The 18,738-nt window shown below is 42.4% G+C and overlaps 1 protein-coding gene across 1 annotated transcript in view; it reads right to left on the bottom strand.

Moving 5' to 3' along the window:
- Positions 1-377: 377 nt before the first annotated feature.
- Positions 378-18,738, bottom strand: part of LOC105288163 (zinc finger protein ZIC 4) — a 34,378-nt gene continuing 16,017 nt past the window's right edge. The window contains exons 2-3 of the mRNA XM_011354215.3: positions 5,818-5,987; positions 378-3,900 (exon numbers count right to left, since the gene is read on the bottom strand). Coding sequence (XP_011352517.1) covers positions 3,562-3,900; positions 5,818-5,987 — 509 coding nt within the window. The 3' untranslated portion in view covers positions 378-3,561. The remainder of the gene's footprint in view (positions 3,901-5,817; positions 5,988-18,738) is intronic.

Genomic DNA, 18,738 nt, shown 5'->3' with positions numbered 1-18,738 from the left:
ATGCTCCTTAAATTCGGGGCCAGTTTAATAAGAACTTTATGTCTACCTATACGATATCTATAATTCACTGAGGAAACGATTTTTATAATCTTGCCTAGGAATCTTGGAGCCCAGACGCGAGCTCTTTCCGTCTGCCATATTATTTGTGTATGCATATTAAATCAAGTGTGAAAAGTTTTATTCATTCGTCAAAGGGGGTTCATTATTCATGTAAACTCTGTGCGCGATCAGTGTTCTGTATCTTTAATCAAATGTCTTCTTTAATTGGCATAATATTCAATTTCTCGGATACTGTGCAGTTGCACGAATAATGTGCTCTGTCGATGATCGCTGAATTTTTACAGAAACGTGTAGTATATAGAATAATCATACTTAAGTTTTGTTCAATAAATGATATTTATTTTCTACACTAACGTAATAAGCATATACATAACGATAATTATAATTATCACAATAACATTTACACTAGTTTAAACTTAGTTTATTGTGAATTAATTTTATAAAGCCAGTATAACCACTCTTATTTTATATTAACATTATATACACATATAAGTCTCGCCAAGTCTCTTTTTCTCGCTAACACTACAAACGTTCCCTAACGCTAGATGCGAGTATACGACAAGCGCAGATGAGGAATTATTAATTCATAAACGGACAAATGGCTTTGTGACTCGCACTATTACTTGGCGATTAATAAATTGAGGCACGAGCGTGATTCGTATCTTTTCGTATGTCTCGATCTGTTACCTTGTATTACAGTACATTGTGCTGCTCCATTGCAGCGTCAGGAAATTAAGAGTTCTGAGTGAAGGTCTTGCAATTCTATACAAGCGCACAAACTGGTCTGTTTTGCGTGTGTGAAGGCCATTTATGCCAATATATAACGTGCACATCACAAATTACGCATCGCACTATACTTTTCAAAGAAACTTCACGCGCAGATGAAAAACGCGTGATGCTTCAATTTACAAAGCGTCGAATTTATGATAGTTGTAATTGCAAACAATTCCGCACGAAATTTGCAGTGAATCAATACAAAATAATAGGTCGAAATAATAGATAAGAATAATACACCAAAAAACATGATTGTCCTGAGAGACAAGCTTTTTTGTATACTTTGTCGTATAGCGCAAGGAAACGATTTCGAATTGTTCGAGAAGCGTGTACATCCTTACAAATAATTTACAATTAAAACAGGATGTGACCAGAATTCAGCGAGGACATACATGTTCCATAAGTATTCAGTCTTTCAAAAAGAAAGCATATTATCCAGAAATTATTCACGATATTAAGGTGAAACAACGACTTCCAAATCAATTGGAAGGAATCGATTTTAAAATTAATTTATGTACAATTGTATTTGAAATGCAGATGTTACTCGTATGGACAACATTCACTCACACATTGCACTCAATCAAACACTCAACCATCCATGCAATATACAGTACAATGATACGCACAATTTCTATCACAAAAAAATAGTTATTCGAATCACTAAAGAAACGGATGATAAATTTATATAATACGAGGTACGAACACAAAGTAATAGGATTCATTTTATTGCACTAGAAGAGGCAACGCTGCGGCATGGATATCGTTACCAAATGTTAATTATATCTCTCTTCTTTTAATCCGAGTTTGAAGTTGCTAGTGCAGATACTAATGCGTAAATGCATTCACATGCATGGTCAGTTTGTAAATTTCTGATGAAAAATTTATAAATAAACGCGTATTGTACATTCGTGTTACAGATTTGTGATTTTTTGAATTTTTCCAATATTTTCAAATCGAGAGTCAGATATTATTATTTATTAGCTCCCAGTACTAAAAAAAAGAGAAAGACCAAGAAAAAATTGGAATGAAAAAATTAGGAAAACAACGAATCGATATAAACCGATATTATTTTCCAGTAAGTAACAGAATCACTTTGTTACCGTACCTCGTAGATTGACCATAAAGGTAATATGCGATTTGCAAACTTAATGCTTGTAATAACTGCTGTATCGACTTGAGTATTTGCAGAACCGAATCTATTATTCAAGTCATTAATTATTTTCACTTGTACTTGTATAAGAGTATCGTCCCTGAAGATAATATGAAGTTGACATAAAATCTGTCGATTGGTTTCTGTAAATAACATACATGTATGTTAAGGAAAGATAAGACATAATACTTCCATGGTTATTTTATGAAAATCTTTTATGAAAGAAGTGTATTTATTTATTTAATTTAGGAAATGTATTTATTTAACAACGGCTAATTAAATTTTGATAGTTACGATAAAAACTAAGCACATCAATCATAAATTCATCATTGATACTTTCGCATATATACACTCTTGTGACCGTCTCAGACATTTTTGAAGTGAAGTTTTTTGTTGTGATAAAATCCGACTAATGATAACCAAATATAAGTGTACTTTGGTATCTTTGTGGTCTGATTACTTTTCATGCGTTAAATGCACACGATCAGATATTTTGTTGACAGTTAATGACTTAAAATATAATGACTTTTTCGCAATTAGAGTCATTTTTTTAAATTAAATTCAGACTAGATGGAGACATATCTCACATCGTCGCACTTTATCTCGACAAAATCATCACGGTACAACTTTTGTAAGCATTTATGAAAATAGGCATATAAAAGCCTTGTTAAATTAATATTTATATAATCTTCCAATTTTTTTACTTTTGAAAGTATCCCATCGATATTTAGCCATGATTATATATTGACCGGTATATATTGACCATATTATGCAATATTATAAATTTCTTTCCGCAATTGCCCGCAATTATACAATGAATTACTCGATTATTCTTTTATTTCTATTTTTCCACGAATGTAAACGTTTCGTTGTTGAAGAATCCATTCTCTAATCCATATTATTAAAGAAGACTTTATAGAATTATCTGAAATTTTACGGAATTGTCACATTATACAAATATCTATTTGTACATTTACTTTCAATTTGTCGATGACAAGATGTATCAAACAATTTACCCAAAATAATGTCTTTACAAATAATATTGTCGATCGAAAGTACCATTGTTTCCCCAGACAATTATTTATTTAAATTTGCTATTATATGCCGATACTTTTATTTTTTTATTTTCATACTTCAAAAATGTCGAAAAAGAGATTCATAGTATGTTGTCACATTTGATTTCTTTCAATAATAACCATGAATTCGTTCAAATCATTTGATTGAAGTTTAATCAACATGCGCATTGAATTTTGCTTCGTTGTGCTCAGCTATTCTCGGTAATACTCTCAACAAGCTACATTTATTCGCGACAATACTATCTCAAACATAAAATTTCATCATGGAGTGCGCCTGGCATTGATACTTATTCACTAACATTTGTAACACTCACGCGATGAGACACTCGAACACGCTTCCGAACACTTACCTCTGACGATTCGAATGATTGTCACTTGAATGATTCCTCGTGGATTACATGGAATCGTATTCGTCTTCGGTGAGGTATTCGTGTGGTCGCTTATATAAAGAGACAATTTCAGAAAGCTCTTCCTGTCCGTCCCGCTCTCGATATCCTGTTGTTAATAGGCAGCTTGATGGTGCATCAGCTGATGGTTGAAGTGGTGACTGAGATGATGCGGTGGCGGCGGACCCGGCAAGGACGTCGACAGGGTTCCAGGTTGAGGTCCCACCGTCGACGGTTGGCAAACATACCATTCCAAGTCCGGTGCACGTGTTGAAGGGTGACTCGTTGGAGGTAGGTTAGCCGTCGTCGTCGTCGGGACGATCGGAGTTGGTTGGGGTGATTCTGTGTTCCCAGTTACCGACAGGCTGACGCTACCACTGGCGCTGCTGTTGCTCTCTTCACTCTCGCTCTCGTATGGACCCATTTTACCCTCATTCCCTGTCACACCATGCACCTGTAAACAGGAGAACGAAGAGGGCTGTACTCATGTTAGAATTTCTTAATTACGTATCCCTTCTTCTGTTTCCTCTTATATGAGGCTTGTCTGTTAAGGGGGAGCCTGCTTTAGAACGCTGAAAATAAGGTATATTTTACGAATTGTTTTTGGAGAAACTATACAGCGGATCATTATAAAACTTTGATGCATTTATTAGTACATGTTTAAAGATAAAAAAAATTATTTTTTGATTTGAATGTATCGCTTGTAGAGGTCGTCCTGGAGAAATCTTAGTGCAGCCGGCATTGTAAATTGGTGAGCATTCTCCTGCCTCCAAATTTCGTCTAAACTGAAAAATTGAAATATGTTCTCGTTATTTATGAGTTCCCATCGTCGATGAACCAAAGAGAGAAGAAAAAAGTTGAAAAGTGCCAAAATGGTGGAGCTTAGAACACAAAAGTACGATTTTTAGGCAAAGTTTTTGAACTTTTTCATGCAAAAATAATTGTTTAACTTAATGTTTTTATGAATATTAAAGGTTCATCGACGATGGGAATTCATAAATAACAAGAAAATATTTCCATTTTTCAGTTTGGATGAAATTTGGAGGCAGGAGAATGCTCACCAATTTACAATGCCAGCTGCACTAAAATGCCTCCAGGACGACCTCTACAGGCGATATATTCAAATCAAAAAATAATTTTTTTATCTTTAAACATGTACTAATAAATGCATCAAAGTTTTATAACGATCCGCTGTATAGTTCCTCAAAAAAAAATTCGTAAAATTATACCTTATTTTCAACGTTCTAAAGCAGGCTCCCCCCTTAAGCCTTTAATTTGCTGAAATGTGGATATCTAAAGATTGCTTCCTTCATCTGTTTGACGATCTTCATAAGTAGCTTCATAACATGCGTCTGTGTTGTCTGTGCGAAATACCATATAAAGTAGTTTTAGAGGATTATTTAAATCATTATTGAATTATTAAAAATATATGATTGGATTATGTTAACAAGAATTTTTAGTGATTTAAAGAACTATTGAAAATCAATAATTTTATTGTTCTCTAGTAAAAATGCTAAATAACGTTTGTTATTCTGCTTTTACCAATAATGTAGTTTTTTAGTTCGTTGAAAATTGTATTTTCCCACTTTTCCGAAAAGTCTCTTTTTCGTGTGTGCTTCGTACGATACATGAGACATATCAATGATTTATACGAGACGTATCGCGCAAATCTTGCATCGTTGCATCAAGTCGATCGTCGCGATATCGAAGCAGAGATCAAGAGGATCAGCGGAGAGAATAGCGCCTTGGTCCGACCTGAAGAAGCTGAAACGGGGATCAAGGGTCCACTTCCATCTCTTAGGTCCTTCCTTCATAATTCAGTGAGCAAATCTCGACGACTGCCTTCCGCGAATCGCGTCTGCGAAAACGCGTGGAGAAGCAAAACTTATCCTATCATGCATGTATCTCGGAAGTTGGGCTTTGCGCAGTTCTTTACCTTTCCTTTTGTTTTTCGATGCCAAGATAATTTCTTATTAAGATTCCGGGATCATTCGTGCGAAAAAGATCACGTTGTAGTCTCGGGAGCAGCTTGCTTTTTTTTCTTTGCCTTTTAATCAATATCATGAATCTATAAACGAAACAGAATTTATTTCGATGTATAAGCAGAATGCGATTAAGATTATTGCGGCCGATTGCATGAAATCCAATTTGGACGATGTATAATCCTCGAGAATAACATCGAGAAATAATCGGTAAAATATCTAATCAATTTCGCTCACAGCTTATCTCATGTCAACTACTTTTCACTGAAAGAAGATCAACAAAATTCCCATTGATTTTCAATAGATCTTTAATATCTCCATTTGAGCGATGATAGCGATGTGAAGTTCACAGTAGTCCCTTCCCGTCCCTAATTTAATAATAAACGTACCTTCATGTGTTTGCGCAGCGAACTGGGATGAGTGTAAGATTTCTCACAGCCGTTTATTCGACAATTGTAAGGTTTGTCTGATGTGTGAACGTGGCTATGCTTCTTACGGTCGCTGCTGTTCGCGAACCGCCTCTCACAGCCATCGTATTCACACTTAAAAGGCTTCTCGCCTGAAAAAAGAAAGTAACGATACTTAGATACAAATAAATAACCCAATTAAACATATCATATAACATCCGATGGTAGGATTAGACCAAAATAATTTGCTAAAAAATATTATTTGTTCTCATAAAATGTATATGTTAATTATAAAACACTGATACATAATATCGGGAACAGCACTTTTCTTGCAGCAAGTCATTTCCGCATTTACATTTCTACATTTAATATCGTTAACATTTCTATCTCCTCTTTCGATAATCTCTCCATCATATTTTTATTCAATCATCAATAAAATGATATTACGATATATTTTAAGAAAAATTTATTTAATCACAACGGTAATAATAAATAACCGGGTCGCAACGCAGATTCTCATCTTGATCTTGGCACATCTTGATGAGCAACGGCGGAACTCCTCTCGATGGCTGCTCTTGGCTTAGCGCGCGCGAGAAGAGAGAAGAGATATCGAAAGATAAGGTCCCCTGCACACGAATGGCCGCCGTTGTCGGGGCGCAGCGAGACCGTGCGGCGTGACTCTTATTTATTTCCAACGGAAGTTGACTGGAATATATTTTACCGTGTCGGTCCGCACCCCCGCATTCTACTCCCTTTTCCGGGGCTTCCTCCTCGCGCGCTCTCGAGAAGAGCGGAGACGCGCGAACAGGAAGCGCGAACTTGGCGGATTTTTTATGGGAAAAATGGCGGCCCGGGCGCAGCCGGGCTCTCTCGTTCTTTTGGACGAGCTGCGGGGACGCGAGTCGCGGCCAGAATTGGGAATACGTGTTACCGAAAAACGTATAAACCCGGAGGACGAATGCTAGGGGGAATAATTCTTCACAAGCGGGATCGGAGAGCTACGTATTTCAGAGCTCTCGACGCGGGAAAGTCTCGGTTGAAGACTTCTCTCCCTTGCTCAGAGAATTTTAATGATACGAAAAAATACGAATTGCATTAGAAGTAGCAGAAGTGGAAGCTCACGTGGAGTTAGATTACACTTGATTCTCGTTGTCGCGTGTTTGGCCTTGCGTTTCCGCAGAGGCGCATTAAATTACCGTGCGTGGCGGCCTCGTTATTCATCTTACGTGTGAAAAACGTGATAAGATTACGACGGTGGGAGTGACGTATCATCGCGATACAGATTATATTCAAATCATTCGGACGTTACCGGCGGGCATCTGTGGCACGGGCGTCATAAGCGGGCGTCTTAAATATTTATGAACCCGTGGAGGAGATAGCGATTCACGCATCGCGTCACCCCCTGTCTCAAGTTGGTGCAACTTTGTCTCACTTTCCTTGCTCGCCACGCTAGGAAGATCTCAATTGTTGGATTTTATGACATTTTCTTTATCTCTCAATCGCGAAGCGTATCCGCACAACCGCCATCGAACTTCACGGTACACGAAATATTCGCAAGGCTGTGAATATTTATGAATTCGCTTGCATATGGATAAAAGAAAGATGAGTCAAGCTGGCGCGTTTATAATATTTGCAGTATTTTCGCACATCAGCTAATCTACGATCTCTTTATTGTTTAATTTACGTTGCGTCAGGCATAAATAATTTAATGTATTTTAACATTTGAGGAAATCGATACGACTCTCTAGTAAATCTTGAAGTGAATGTTATAGATGATTTCAGACTTCTTTAGTCGAGTTTCAGTGCACATAAATAAACGTTTTCTAACACTAAGCGGAAGTAGAATAGAAGAAAAATTATTCAGATAAAAGACACTTTGCGTGATCATTGCTATTCTTCTCGTCCGAAGAATGGCAATGATCGTTCCAGTTACGATGAAGCGTCAAATTTTCCGTGCGTTTGCGAGAAACGCGTATACAATTGCACGATCCGCTCGAGCAAATGGCAGCGACCAGGATACATTATTCACGTCTCAATCTGTTAGCCCGCTCCACAAAAGAGTTGACTCGGTTTCGACTTTTTGTAAGCTGGTCTCCACCCATCGATTCACACTTCCTCGAGGTGCCCTCTCGAGCCGATCGAAAGGGGGCACGTTCGCTCGCGCAGCCAATGTGCCGTCGTCGTTTGCTGGTTAGCCTGCAGCTCGCATAAAAGGTGCTCTTCTGCCTTCGAGACCGGGGTGAGAGGGGACCATGGCACTCCTTTCCAAAACAGGACGATTAATAACTTTTCAAATCTGTCCCCGGCAGGGTCGTGAGCCGGGGACCGCTTCGGTAGCGCGCGCGTTGGCAAATAAATAGCAGATAAATAAAAGCGCGCGTCTCTCCTACGTCGTGCATTCTGTCGCGCGCGCAGGGTTGCGTGTGCAGATGGCAACAATATGCCGTGAAATATTGCCGGTGGTCGATGTGTGCTACCGCCACGATCGCGCGTACAGACGCGTCTCCCTGTGCGTGTATACGCGCGCGCGCGCGCGCGCGCCAGTGCAGCGCGAGGCTGATCAGTACTGCTTAAATACAGGGTGTCCCAGAAATGCCACCGTTTCAATTTTAATCGGCTCTCTGGTGAACCTGAGGTCCCAGTTTCCTCTTCAATTGAAATCTTTGGACATCGATCATCTCTCTGATAATTATGAGCAGTCGCAGGTGAAAGGCTTCTCGCACATTGTATCCTCCGTCGAACGCAATCCAACCGGCGAAACCTTATTTTCCGAAGCTTGAATAAGTGTCGATCACTTTAATTCAGCGTTTGATTCAATTACGAAGATATTTAATCAAACTGTTCTTTTTCTTGTTCGCCGTACCTATGCACGTACACGCATGAGAAATGATGCACACGTGCACGTGTGTCGTTGCGTGTTTGAATCAGGCACATGCGCACACCGAGGAACGTGCGGATACAGAAGGATCTGGCTGTGTGTGTCGGCCGTGTCGTGACCACATTCACATACCTGCGCCAGACTTGAAATTCATGGTGCACCAGGTTACACCATGGTATAGCACGGCCGAAGGGGAACCTATCGAGGCAGTTCCCGAGGGGCAGAGTGTAGGTACCGTGTTATGACTTTCAGAATGGAGAGGCACAATGGCCCAGATCCGCGCCGGATAAAATAGTTATTATAATCGTTTTGGCTACGGCTGGAATCGAAAAACGATACACGCGCGGGTCCGAGCTTGTGCGCGTAAAACGCACATCCGGCGTAGAGGAATGCTTGAGTACGGCGACCGGACTTCGTGAGTGCTAGACTTCCAAGTCGCAGGAAGGAAGGTGCACGCGTGACTGTTTTATGATCGAATCATAAAACGTAGTCATAAAATCCTGATCTGTACGAATCCCAAACGTCAAACGAAAAGAATCGCACGTGGACCTTTGCGGACTCGTAAATGGACCTTTGTGTAATGACACTCAACAAATCGAACTTTATGGTGAATTTCATGCGAAACTTCATAATTACGGCCAATTAATGCCAGGGATTTATTAATGTATATTGCGATGACTTTTGTAATTTTAGATGACTAAAGATGCAGTTAACTTCATGTATTATCACTTTTTTGAGAACTGTTAGTATTCGAAATATTTAAAAAACTGAACTGGATGTTACGATTGTGTAACATGACTTTTTGGAGCGGAGTGTCAACGTTTTTCTGAGAATACTCAAAAAGGCCTTCCAGCAGATCCAAAATAATACTTCCGTCTGGAATTCCGAATAAGAGAACGACAAATTTCTGTCTTCCATAAAAGCTAAAAAGCTTTTTTCGGGTTTACCGTCCTTGTCTGTTGCCTGCTCGGAAGTGTTTTGTCGCATCGAAAAGGTCACGTAAAACGAACCAAAACTGGTATCCTGTTCTTTCTTCGCTGCAGTTTCGTAGAAAACTCATTGAATTACAGTTTTCGGAAAAATCGGCTGAGTGATATATGGGCGTACGCCCATTGTCCATGAGCCCGAACCTCGCAGTCTCATCCTCTTCTCGTCGTTTCGTCGTCTCTCTTATATGTGCGTATCTCCCGGATAATGGATGATTTTTCACCATTGTGCACGTGAAGGACACCGGTCTTAGAGCCACTGGACATTGTTGCGAACCTCGCTGAACCGAAAAGGCCGAACCCCTATTTCCCTTCTTTTTCTCTTACAACGCCTCTATCTCCTTTCTTTCTCTCTCTCTTCTGTCTCCCCCATCTTCCACTTTTTGATTCTATTTTCAAACGAGACCCCTCAAGTGGATAATTTTCTTGTTATACGTTCGGTATTAGAGGAGAATCCGGTGGTTCCACCGCTAAATGCATATCGATTTCAACCATCACGATCGACCACAAAGATACGAGAAGTCGTAGCAATCGCTGTGACTCGATCTTACCACGGATTAGGATCACCGGACATCGGATCTGGGCCCCGAACCTCCGTGTTTCACACATCGTTCGCGATCGGTTGAAGGATCCCGATCGCTTCTCTTCGCTCCCCCTTCACGGCAGTTCGCCGTTTATCTCCTGCCGAGCAATTTTCGTACTCACGAGTAGATTGGTGATTCTTGCACGTGAGAGGAGAAACGACGGAATTGCGAGGTGCGAGTGATAAACATTGCTCGATTTAACGAGATTTGCACGCACGTTCGGGAGGAATCAAAATCTCGTATCGCGCTACGGGAGGGTGATTTCATTGTTGGCGTACCTCGCAGGAAAACGAAATCACTCGCCGTGCGTTAATCATCGTCCACGGTGCTGTTCGTTCAAGCAGGATACGTTCGAAAGAACTGTCCCATATATCATGGAGAACCCAATCGCAGCAGCAAAGCGCGATGAGATGTAAAACTGAGATACACTCGATTTATGTCACAAAACTATTTTTTTTTACTTTAATTGTTACAACTAAGTTAGACTTATCAAGTAATTTTTTTATCACACCTAATTTCGTTTCATCACAAACTATGAAGGATTTTGGTGCAACACACTTCGTGATTTATAAGTCGTGCACGTTACGCAATAAAGGATGCAATTATAAATATCACTCTCTGATTGAAGATTCTATGACTGAAAATATGAAATAGAGTACCGATACCCATCATCCAATTACAAAGTGTCAAACAAGTCCTTCCATGCGAACAAGCAACAGTCACTTTCATATTTCCTTCGATGCGATCTATCGATAGCTGATCATAGGTCGAAATCCAACGCCTGAAATTCAACAGCTCTGACGGCGTGTATCATTTCGGTTCACTCCCGAACTTCAATGGTGGAGTGTTTACGTAGCACCTGCGTCCGTGTATCCACAGATACGTTCACGACACTACGATCACGACTCGACAGGATCATGGATCCGTATTAGCAGGAACGTTTCCTCTTTCCGCACGAGCGCCTACCTGCGAGCAAACAGGAGGCGGAAGGGCAGGCAGGAAGAGGAGAGAGGCAGAAAAGAGACCCGAGATGTGTCCTGCGAACACGAGCGGAGTTTTTGCCAAGATGGTTGCGCGCGAAACGAGAAAGAGCAGAAAATGGGAGAAGCGGAGTGGGGGGAGGGCAGGAGGAATAAGTCGGCCAAGAGAAAAGAGCACGGGTGAGGAAAAAAGAACCGCAGATCCGTGGGTAAGCGTAACTACCGGTTGATGCGCCGATCATTCCGCCATGTTGGTTCTGAAAGGGAGAGCGCCATCGGCAGATGTTTCCTCGCTGAAGTAATTCGAGTGTTTGCCCGTTCTCTCCCCTCTGTCCTTTTCTCCCTTGCTCCGGTCTGTCCTGTTCGCACCAACGCTATCGTCTCTCGCCGAGGCCCCGGGGAGGCCGCGCGGGCCTCCATGATATACCCACCCTCCGATGTCTATTGGAAAGCACGTTAAGCCACTACCTCCAGATCGCGTTAGGATAAGATAATGGTTGACCCAAATAACGTCCTGGTGGGACTAGGATCCTCGTTCCGTCCAATTCGTCTAAGAAAAATTATTATCGCTCCAGATTTAATTACGTGTCGAGCCCTCAATCTCTGCCGGCGATGTTCTTCGATGCGATCATCCTTCGAGATAAAGAGATAGAAAAATAGAGAGAGAGAGGAAAAAAATTTACGAAACTGTCGAATACCAAAGTATGCGAATCGAATGATGCAGTCGGGGCAGAATTTCCCTCGCCGTTATTTAACGCCGGATGCACGGACACGACGGAGAGCGATATCACCTAGGTAAGCGCGGGAAGCTGCGCGTCCGTCGTGACGTTTATCGCTCTCCGGCAGGAATTGTCGTCGACCGGACACTGGTCACTCTTGATCCGGTCCCGGTGCGTGTCTTTACCGCGTTATCTCGACGTTCCCGCGACTTCTTGAAAATTCGGTAGCCCAGTGGTCCCGCACGTAGCTACAGTTTAGAGTCGTATATCCTTGCCCGTTATCTGAGTCCGGGATGCTACCGTTGCGGACCCTTTCACAGACGTGCGCGCGCGCGCGTGAACCGCCCGCACACGCGTGCACACGTACGCACGTCCAGAATGCGGGGGACTGGTGTCGCACCGGTTTACACGACGTTTATACGTGTTTATGTAAACGCCACCAGGTCCAGCGCGCTCGCGCGCACACGTGTTGCTGCCGCCGCCGCCGCCGCCGTCGCGGCCGCTGCTGCGGTTGTTGCTGTCGCTGACAACCAATCTCCCTTTCCTAGCTTCTCTCCATCTTGCTCGTCGCCCGGGCGCCTGCGATCCTGCCGTCTCGGTCTCGCTCATGGTCCCGGGGTAGAGATCAAACTCGGAGATTTTCAGAAACTGCCGGCATAAAAGATAGGGGCGCCACGGACCCGGTATGCCGTTGTCCGTCTAGAGTTACCAGGGTCGGTACCGTCGACCTATCACTTCCAAAGAACTGGTGCGGGGACAACAACAGTGGTACAGTTCTCACAGTGCATTCTCGACGGTATTTTTGAGGGTTGAGCTTCAGCTGATGCGATGATGAAAGAGTCATCCTTGCGACGATCACGTCGGTGGTCGTTTTGTTCTTCATCGTTTTGTCTTGCATGCATGTAGCTTGTCATTTCGTCGTTTGCATCAGAAGCTTTCATTGATTGATGATCAAGATCTTAATTGTTGCAGGATTCAAACAGTGTTTGTTAGAGCAATTAATTGTGGTTTTAATTGTTTGATATTGCTGTATTATCTGCCACTTGCACATACGTGGGATTGATGAAACGTGAGATTTTTTCACGGTTCTGTACGGCCCTGGACGCGGAGAGATCCTCGCATGCAAGCGCACGGTATTTATTCGCGGAAGGTGGCATTTTTCTGGACCGACTCTCTGTCTCATGTGTGTATATAGTTGTCACGGTATCTATGCACCCATCTAACCCGTAATTGTATATCTCCGCTGCGTAGGAACCGTGTTTCTGTGTCTCGTGCATCTCTGAAAATTGTTCGGCCGCCCGTAAAACTTTCGAGCGACAAAAACCATCGTCTCGGTCCAGATCTTGCAAAATTGAGACTACCGGTGGCGAAAGCGATGAGCTCGAAAATAACGCGATTTCTCTCTGAGAAAATGCGAGCAGGCAAGAAAATAGGAGCAGAAAAATTCGAATTCAACCAGTGACATGAGAGATACGCTGCAACTAGTCTTGCTGTCTAAGCCATTTTTATTTTTTGTATCCTTATAACAATTAGATAAAATTTTTATTTTAATGTATTGGGTTGGCCAAAAAGTAATTGCGTTTTTTTTATATAAATAAAAGGCGAATTTTTCATGGGAAACAAAAACTTTATTAAACAATATATTGTCCATTTTGTTTGATTATCTTTTGCCATTTTTCAGGCAACTTCATGATTCCGCGCTCAAAAAAGTTCTTATCTTTTTCAGCAAAAAACAATTCCAACAACGATTTGATATCCTCATCAGCAGTCAAGGTTTTACCATTCAAGGCGTTTTGCAAAGAACGAAACAAATGGTAATCTGATGGTGCCAGGTCTGGCGAATATGGTGGATGTGGTAACATCATGGTAACACATCCCATCCAAGCTGCAACAATTTTTCACGAGTGACCAAACTTGTACGTGGTCTAGCGTTATCATGGTGAAACGCAACACCTTTGCGATTCACCAATTCTCGACGTTTCTGTTTGATGGCATCATTTAATTTATCCAGTTGACGACAGTATACGTCTGAATTAATGGTTTGATTCCTTTCAAGCAGCTCAAAATACACAGTCCCACCAGACTGACAGCATAATCTTTCTTTGGTGAATATCTGCTTTTCAAGTGCTTTGAGCAGGTTCATCACGCTTGCTCCACGATCTTTTTCGTTTGACGTTGTTGTAGACGATCCATTTTTCGTCGCCTGTTATCATACGTTTCAAAAATCGATCATTTTCCTCACGTTTCAAAAGAGAATCGCAGATGTCAATACGCTTAGTGAGATGAATTTCTTTCAGCTCATGTGCTACCCAAATATCGAGCTTACTAATGTCGTCTTAAATGGTCGTTTTAAATGGTTCTCAACACTCGATTTCGATATGTTAAGATTCTCAGCAATCTCTCGTGTCGTTAAACGCCGATTCGAATCGATCAGTGCCTTTATTTTGTCATCATCAATTTCGATTGGCCTTCCTGAGCGTGGTGCATCTTTCACATTAAAATCTGCAGATCGAAATTTAGTAAACCAATTTTGACACTGCCGCAGTTTTAAAGCATCTTCGCCATATACATCACATAACTTTTTATGAGCTTGCACAGCGTTTTTCCCTTTTCAGAAGTAATAAAACAAAATATGACGAAAATGTTCTTTTTGATTTTCCATTTTGAAATCGACAGCAAACAAACAATTGTTAACGAAATCGTGTACTTTCTTTTTCTAAAACAAGCTTGAACTGTGAGTTGTTAACCTACATAATGAATTTGCGGTTTAGAATGAAGTTAGTTACATTTCAAGATATGTATGTCCATCTATTGGAAAAAAACGCAATTACTTTTTGGCCAACCCAATAGTTTCTTTTCTTAGAAAATTACTTAAATTTTGATTGACTCAGAACTATTCTTGATATAACTCGTGTCGAGATATAAAATCTCTTGTTTATAATTGATCGATTTGATCAGATTATTACACAATTGTTGCTTAGCAAATAGTTTCATGACATGCATATCTTTTCAACACGTTACTTCCATTTAACCGGAAATGGCGGAGAGGCCAGACTGTGGCTTGAGCGTTCCTTTTAAACGCGAGCTACCGGAGCTGCAAACGTCGCCGGTCGAGAACCCTTAAGAGGGATCAAAGATTGTCATTGAGGCGAAAAGTACACGCGCACCCTTATCCCTCACTCGACGGCTACTGAAAGTCTCGTCAACTTTTGCGCGACGACGCTCTTCGGGGAAACGTGCAAACAGACGCCCGCCGCATGTTTCTGCACGGCTCTCAGGATCTCCAAAGGAAAGTGGAAATGGGTCCCGGTGGGCTTACGCGCGGGCAGAATTCGGCGACGCATTGTTGCAGCTTTGTGCACCGGTGCTAAACGGCACCGCAGAAGGCAAGGAGGGAGGAGAGATGCACAAGAATATGGATGCGCGAGTGCGACAGAGGGCTTGTTAGGGACCCATTGTCCGACCTGGAAGCTTTTCCACGTCGAATCCGCCGATAGACCCAAAGGCGCCTTCCTTCGTGGCGATCCCAAACCGCCGAGATCATCGATGCTCGTAATATTTTCACGACGACCGGGCAAGCGAGAAGGCGGCACCGGGGTCTCATAGGCACTAGGAGAGTAAGCTGAGAGGGGAGGAGAGGAAATGATCGGTCAAAAGGGAACGTCGGTGGATTAGCATTTTCGAGTTTCGAGAATCGGAACGAATTGTGTTTCGAGTAGCGCCTTGTGTGTATACACTGCTACTTAGGTACCGCGCCTCCTATCGACCTCTCTTTCTCGTTCGATAGTATTTCAGCTATTCGTTTTCTGGAAGGCTCCATTCTTTGCGCTTATTCCACGTCCTATTGTACTACGCATTTAATATACCGCTTTCTCTTCTGTCAAACACCTTGTCACCTTTAAAGGACCAATCTTTGCAAGTATGACCCGCAGAGAGAAAGCTTTGGTTACTTTACTTTGTACAGCTTCGATTCTCATCGTAAGTGGCTCGGTACTTATTTACGCGTTATGGATGGAAACACGAAACAATATTGATTAAATTTTATGAATTTGTAATCAGTTTCTAATAAAAGCTAAATATTGGATTGACCGGAAATTCATACGGAGTTTTTGTTAGCAAATTTCAGCATTAATTTTGTATTAAGAATTGATATTATACAAAGTTTTGCATTTGTTAAAAAAATCTTCACGAATTTTCTGGTCAATCCAATAATTAACGTCATTTTTATACTGAAAAGTACAAGTTAAAGGTTGGGAATTTGTGCGATATTAGAAGTGAAGCATCCTCGTTACCTATTTTATTGCTTCAATCTTTCATTTCTGTCGAACAAAAATCGCAAATCCACAGAAATCTATAGTTTCGCACAAGGAAACAACTTCCCAGGAAAGTTTCGATTTGCTCTCATCCCCGTTTCCCCGTATCTCAACCTCCCCTTTTTTCGTGGAGAGTCCTGCCAAGTACCCTCGCAGGCGTCGAGGAGGAAGTTCATGATTTACGTACGGACAGGATTAAGTGGGGAAACCTCGTGCGACGGATACTTGAGAGAATATAAGGACGCGGAGTTAGCAAGGAAAAGGGGGATACCGCGAGAAAAGCAAGTAAAAAGATACATTAACCTTGCTGGGGCGGAGGAGGGATGACGACAAGTAACCTTGAAGGAATTTCATTAAATGTCATAAGAATAAACTACCTTTGATCGATCGATGTGAACCGGGTCTCTGAAATAAAGAGCTCCGCAAACAAGTATAAATTAAATATGTGAACATATACCGAAAATTTTGAAAATAGAGGGAGAGAAAACAGAAAAATAAAATAATAATTAATGTTATAATTCGTAGAGTAATTCGTCCAACGAATTCTCAGACACAAAACTGCATTGAAAATTGAACAGATCACAAAAATTACTCAATTTTATAAACATTGTCGCAATAAAGAAGAATTTTTCCTATTACCGTAAGCGCGTGCTAAAGGGTACTATTAAGAGACTTGTATTTTGCAAAATCATTGGGGGTGTCTTACACACACATATATATACACACACACACACACACATACACGTAGTCATGGTTTATCGCGCGCTAACTAAAGCACATGCCGGCTGAAACAATGTAACGCGAGTACGAGGAATGCCGAGTTAAACGCACTTTAGTCACGGTTAATTTGGTTAGCCGACGTTTAGTCATTAATAGACGCTGGCGCGGGATCGATCGGTATTTATTGACGGTCGATGATTCGACGGTTTCTTGCGTCGATATACTATGTATCATCGATGGATCTTTCATCTCCGGCTCCCCCGCTCGCGACGGTGCGTCCCGTAAGATCTCACGGGCTCGACGGGGCACTCTCTCCAGCCTGTTCTCGTGTGTGGGCCAGTTTTAGGCTTATTAATGAACGGCTCCGGGTTCTCTCGTCTAGCGATTAGACGCGAGGCGTGGCGGGAAGATCGCTAAATCAGATCGCGGCTGAAGCTGCAGGTATATTACGCCCTGGCTATCGGACAGACGCACGATGACGTTATGATCCTCGTGGAAAGAAGGCTTTTCTTTTTAAAGATGTACCTACTCTTTTTTTCTTTAGGAATTATGTTACCGAGAAGTGACCGCGTGACGGCGAACTCTCGCATACATCGCGTTACATCGCCCGACGCGGAAAAATGCGTTCCGGAAGCGTGCGTTGACGCCGGTTCGACGTTAATAGGATTGCGGTGTGCCGCGCCGCGCGCGCTCGCGCGCTCGGATTTATTCGCGGATTGTGACGATCGCGCGGGGGTGAGAAACAGCGGACAGAAGCGGGAAGCGGAGGGCCCCGTTCGCGAGGGTGGACGGTGGGGACAACCGGGTGGCTGAAGGTGGAACGGTCGGCCGAGGCAGGCGGGCGGACGGGTAGGCAGGGGCCGGGGGCAGGGGTGGAGAGGAAGGACCAGGAGAGAGAACATAATGTTTCCCACAGCGCGCGGAGTTGTATATTTTACGATATGGCGAGCAATTTGACATCTCGCGCGAGGCATAATTCACGCCCGTGCAGCCCGTGTGCGCGCACCACCACCATCACCACCATCGCTGTCCCTCTTTCTCTCTCTCTCTCTCGTTTGCCACCCTCCTCTTTTCCTCCGACATTCTGTAGCGCGCTCGTGTACGCTCGGTTCTCTCTCGTGTGCACGCGTGTGCATCGTATACGCGCGCGCACGCATGAGGAATCGCCCCACGCACGCGTGTGCACACGCACTCCGCACGCGGGACAGGTACGCGTGCGTCCGAGCGCATCGAAACCATTAGAGGTAGAGACTCTTCGTAAATATAACGCGGACGGCGAAACTTGCCTCTTTTCTTTCCTAATCTTTTTTCTCTATCGTGTTTCTGTCCCTCCGCTCTTTTTCTCTGCCTCGAGCGCGATTTTTTCTCTTTCTCTCCGAACTTTTCATTTCTTTCGCATTTCCTCCGCTCGCTGTTTGCGTGAGTATGTCTCTCTGCGTTGATCTCTCGCGTGGTACTCGCGGTGTACTCGCGTGGCGGACATCGAGATTGATACCGTGTTCTTGGTTCTTCGATATGGTTAACGGTTTGTAGCTTATTACTATATAAAAACCTAGAAGCATTGCGAGGAAAATTTCTTTTGTTTTATTTTGTAGATTCTTGGTGTGAATAAAATACACAGAATTTTATACCGTAATCTGCTGCATTCGCTCGGAACACGCAACTATATCCTTATGCATTTATGCGCATACGTAAACTTGGCGATTTTCGTATCTTTCTTGTA

The sequence above is a fragment of the Ooceraea biroi genome, chromosome 11 (genome assembly GCF_003672135.1).
Source record: "Ooceraea biroi isolate clonal line C1 chromosome 11, Obir_v5.4, whole genome shotgun sequence".
In the NCBI taxonomy this organism is placed as follows: Eukaryota; Metazoa; Arthropoda; class Insecta; order Hymenoptera; family Formicidae; genus Ooceraea; species Ooceraea biroi.
This window is presented reverse-complemented; position numbering and strand designations above follow the sequence as displayed.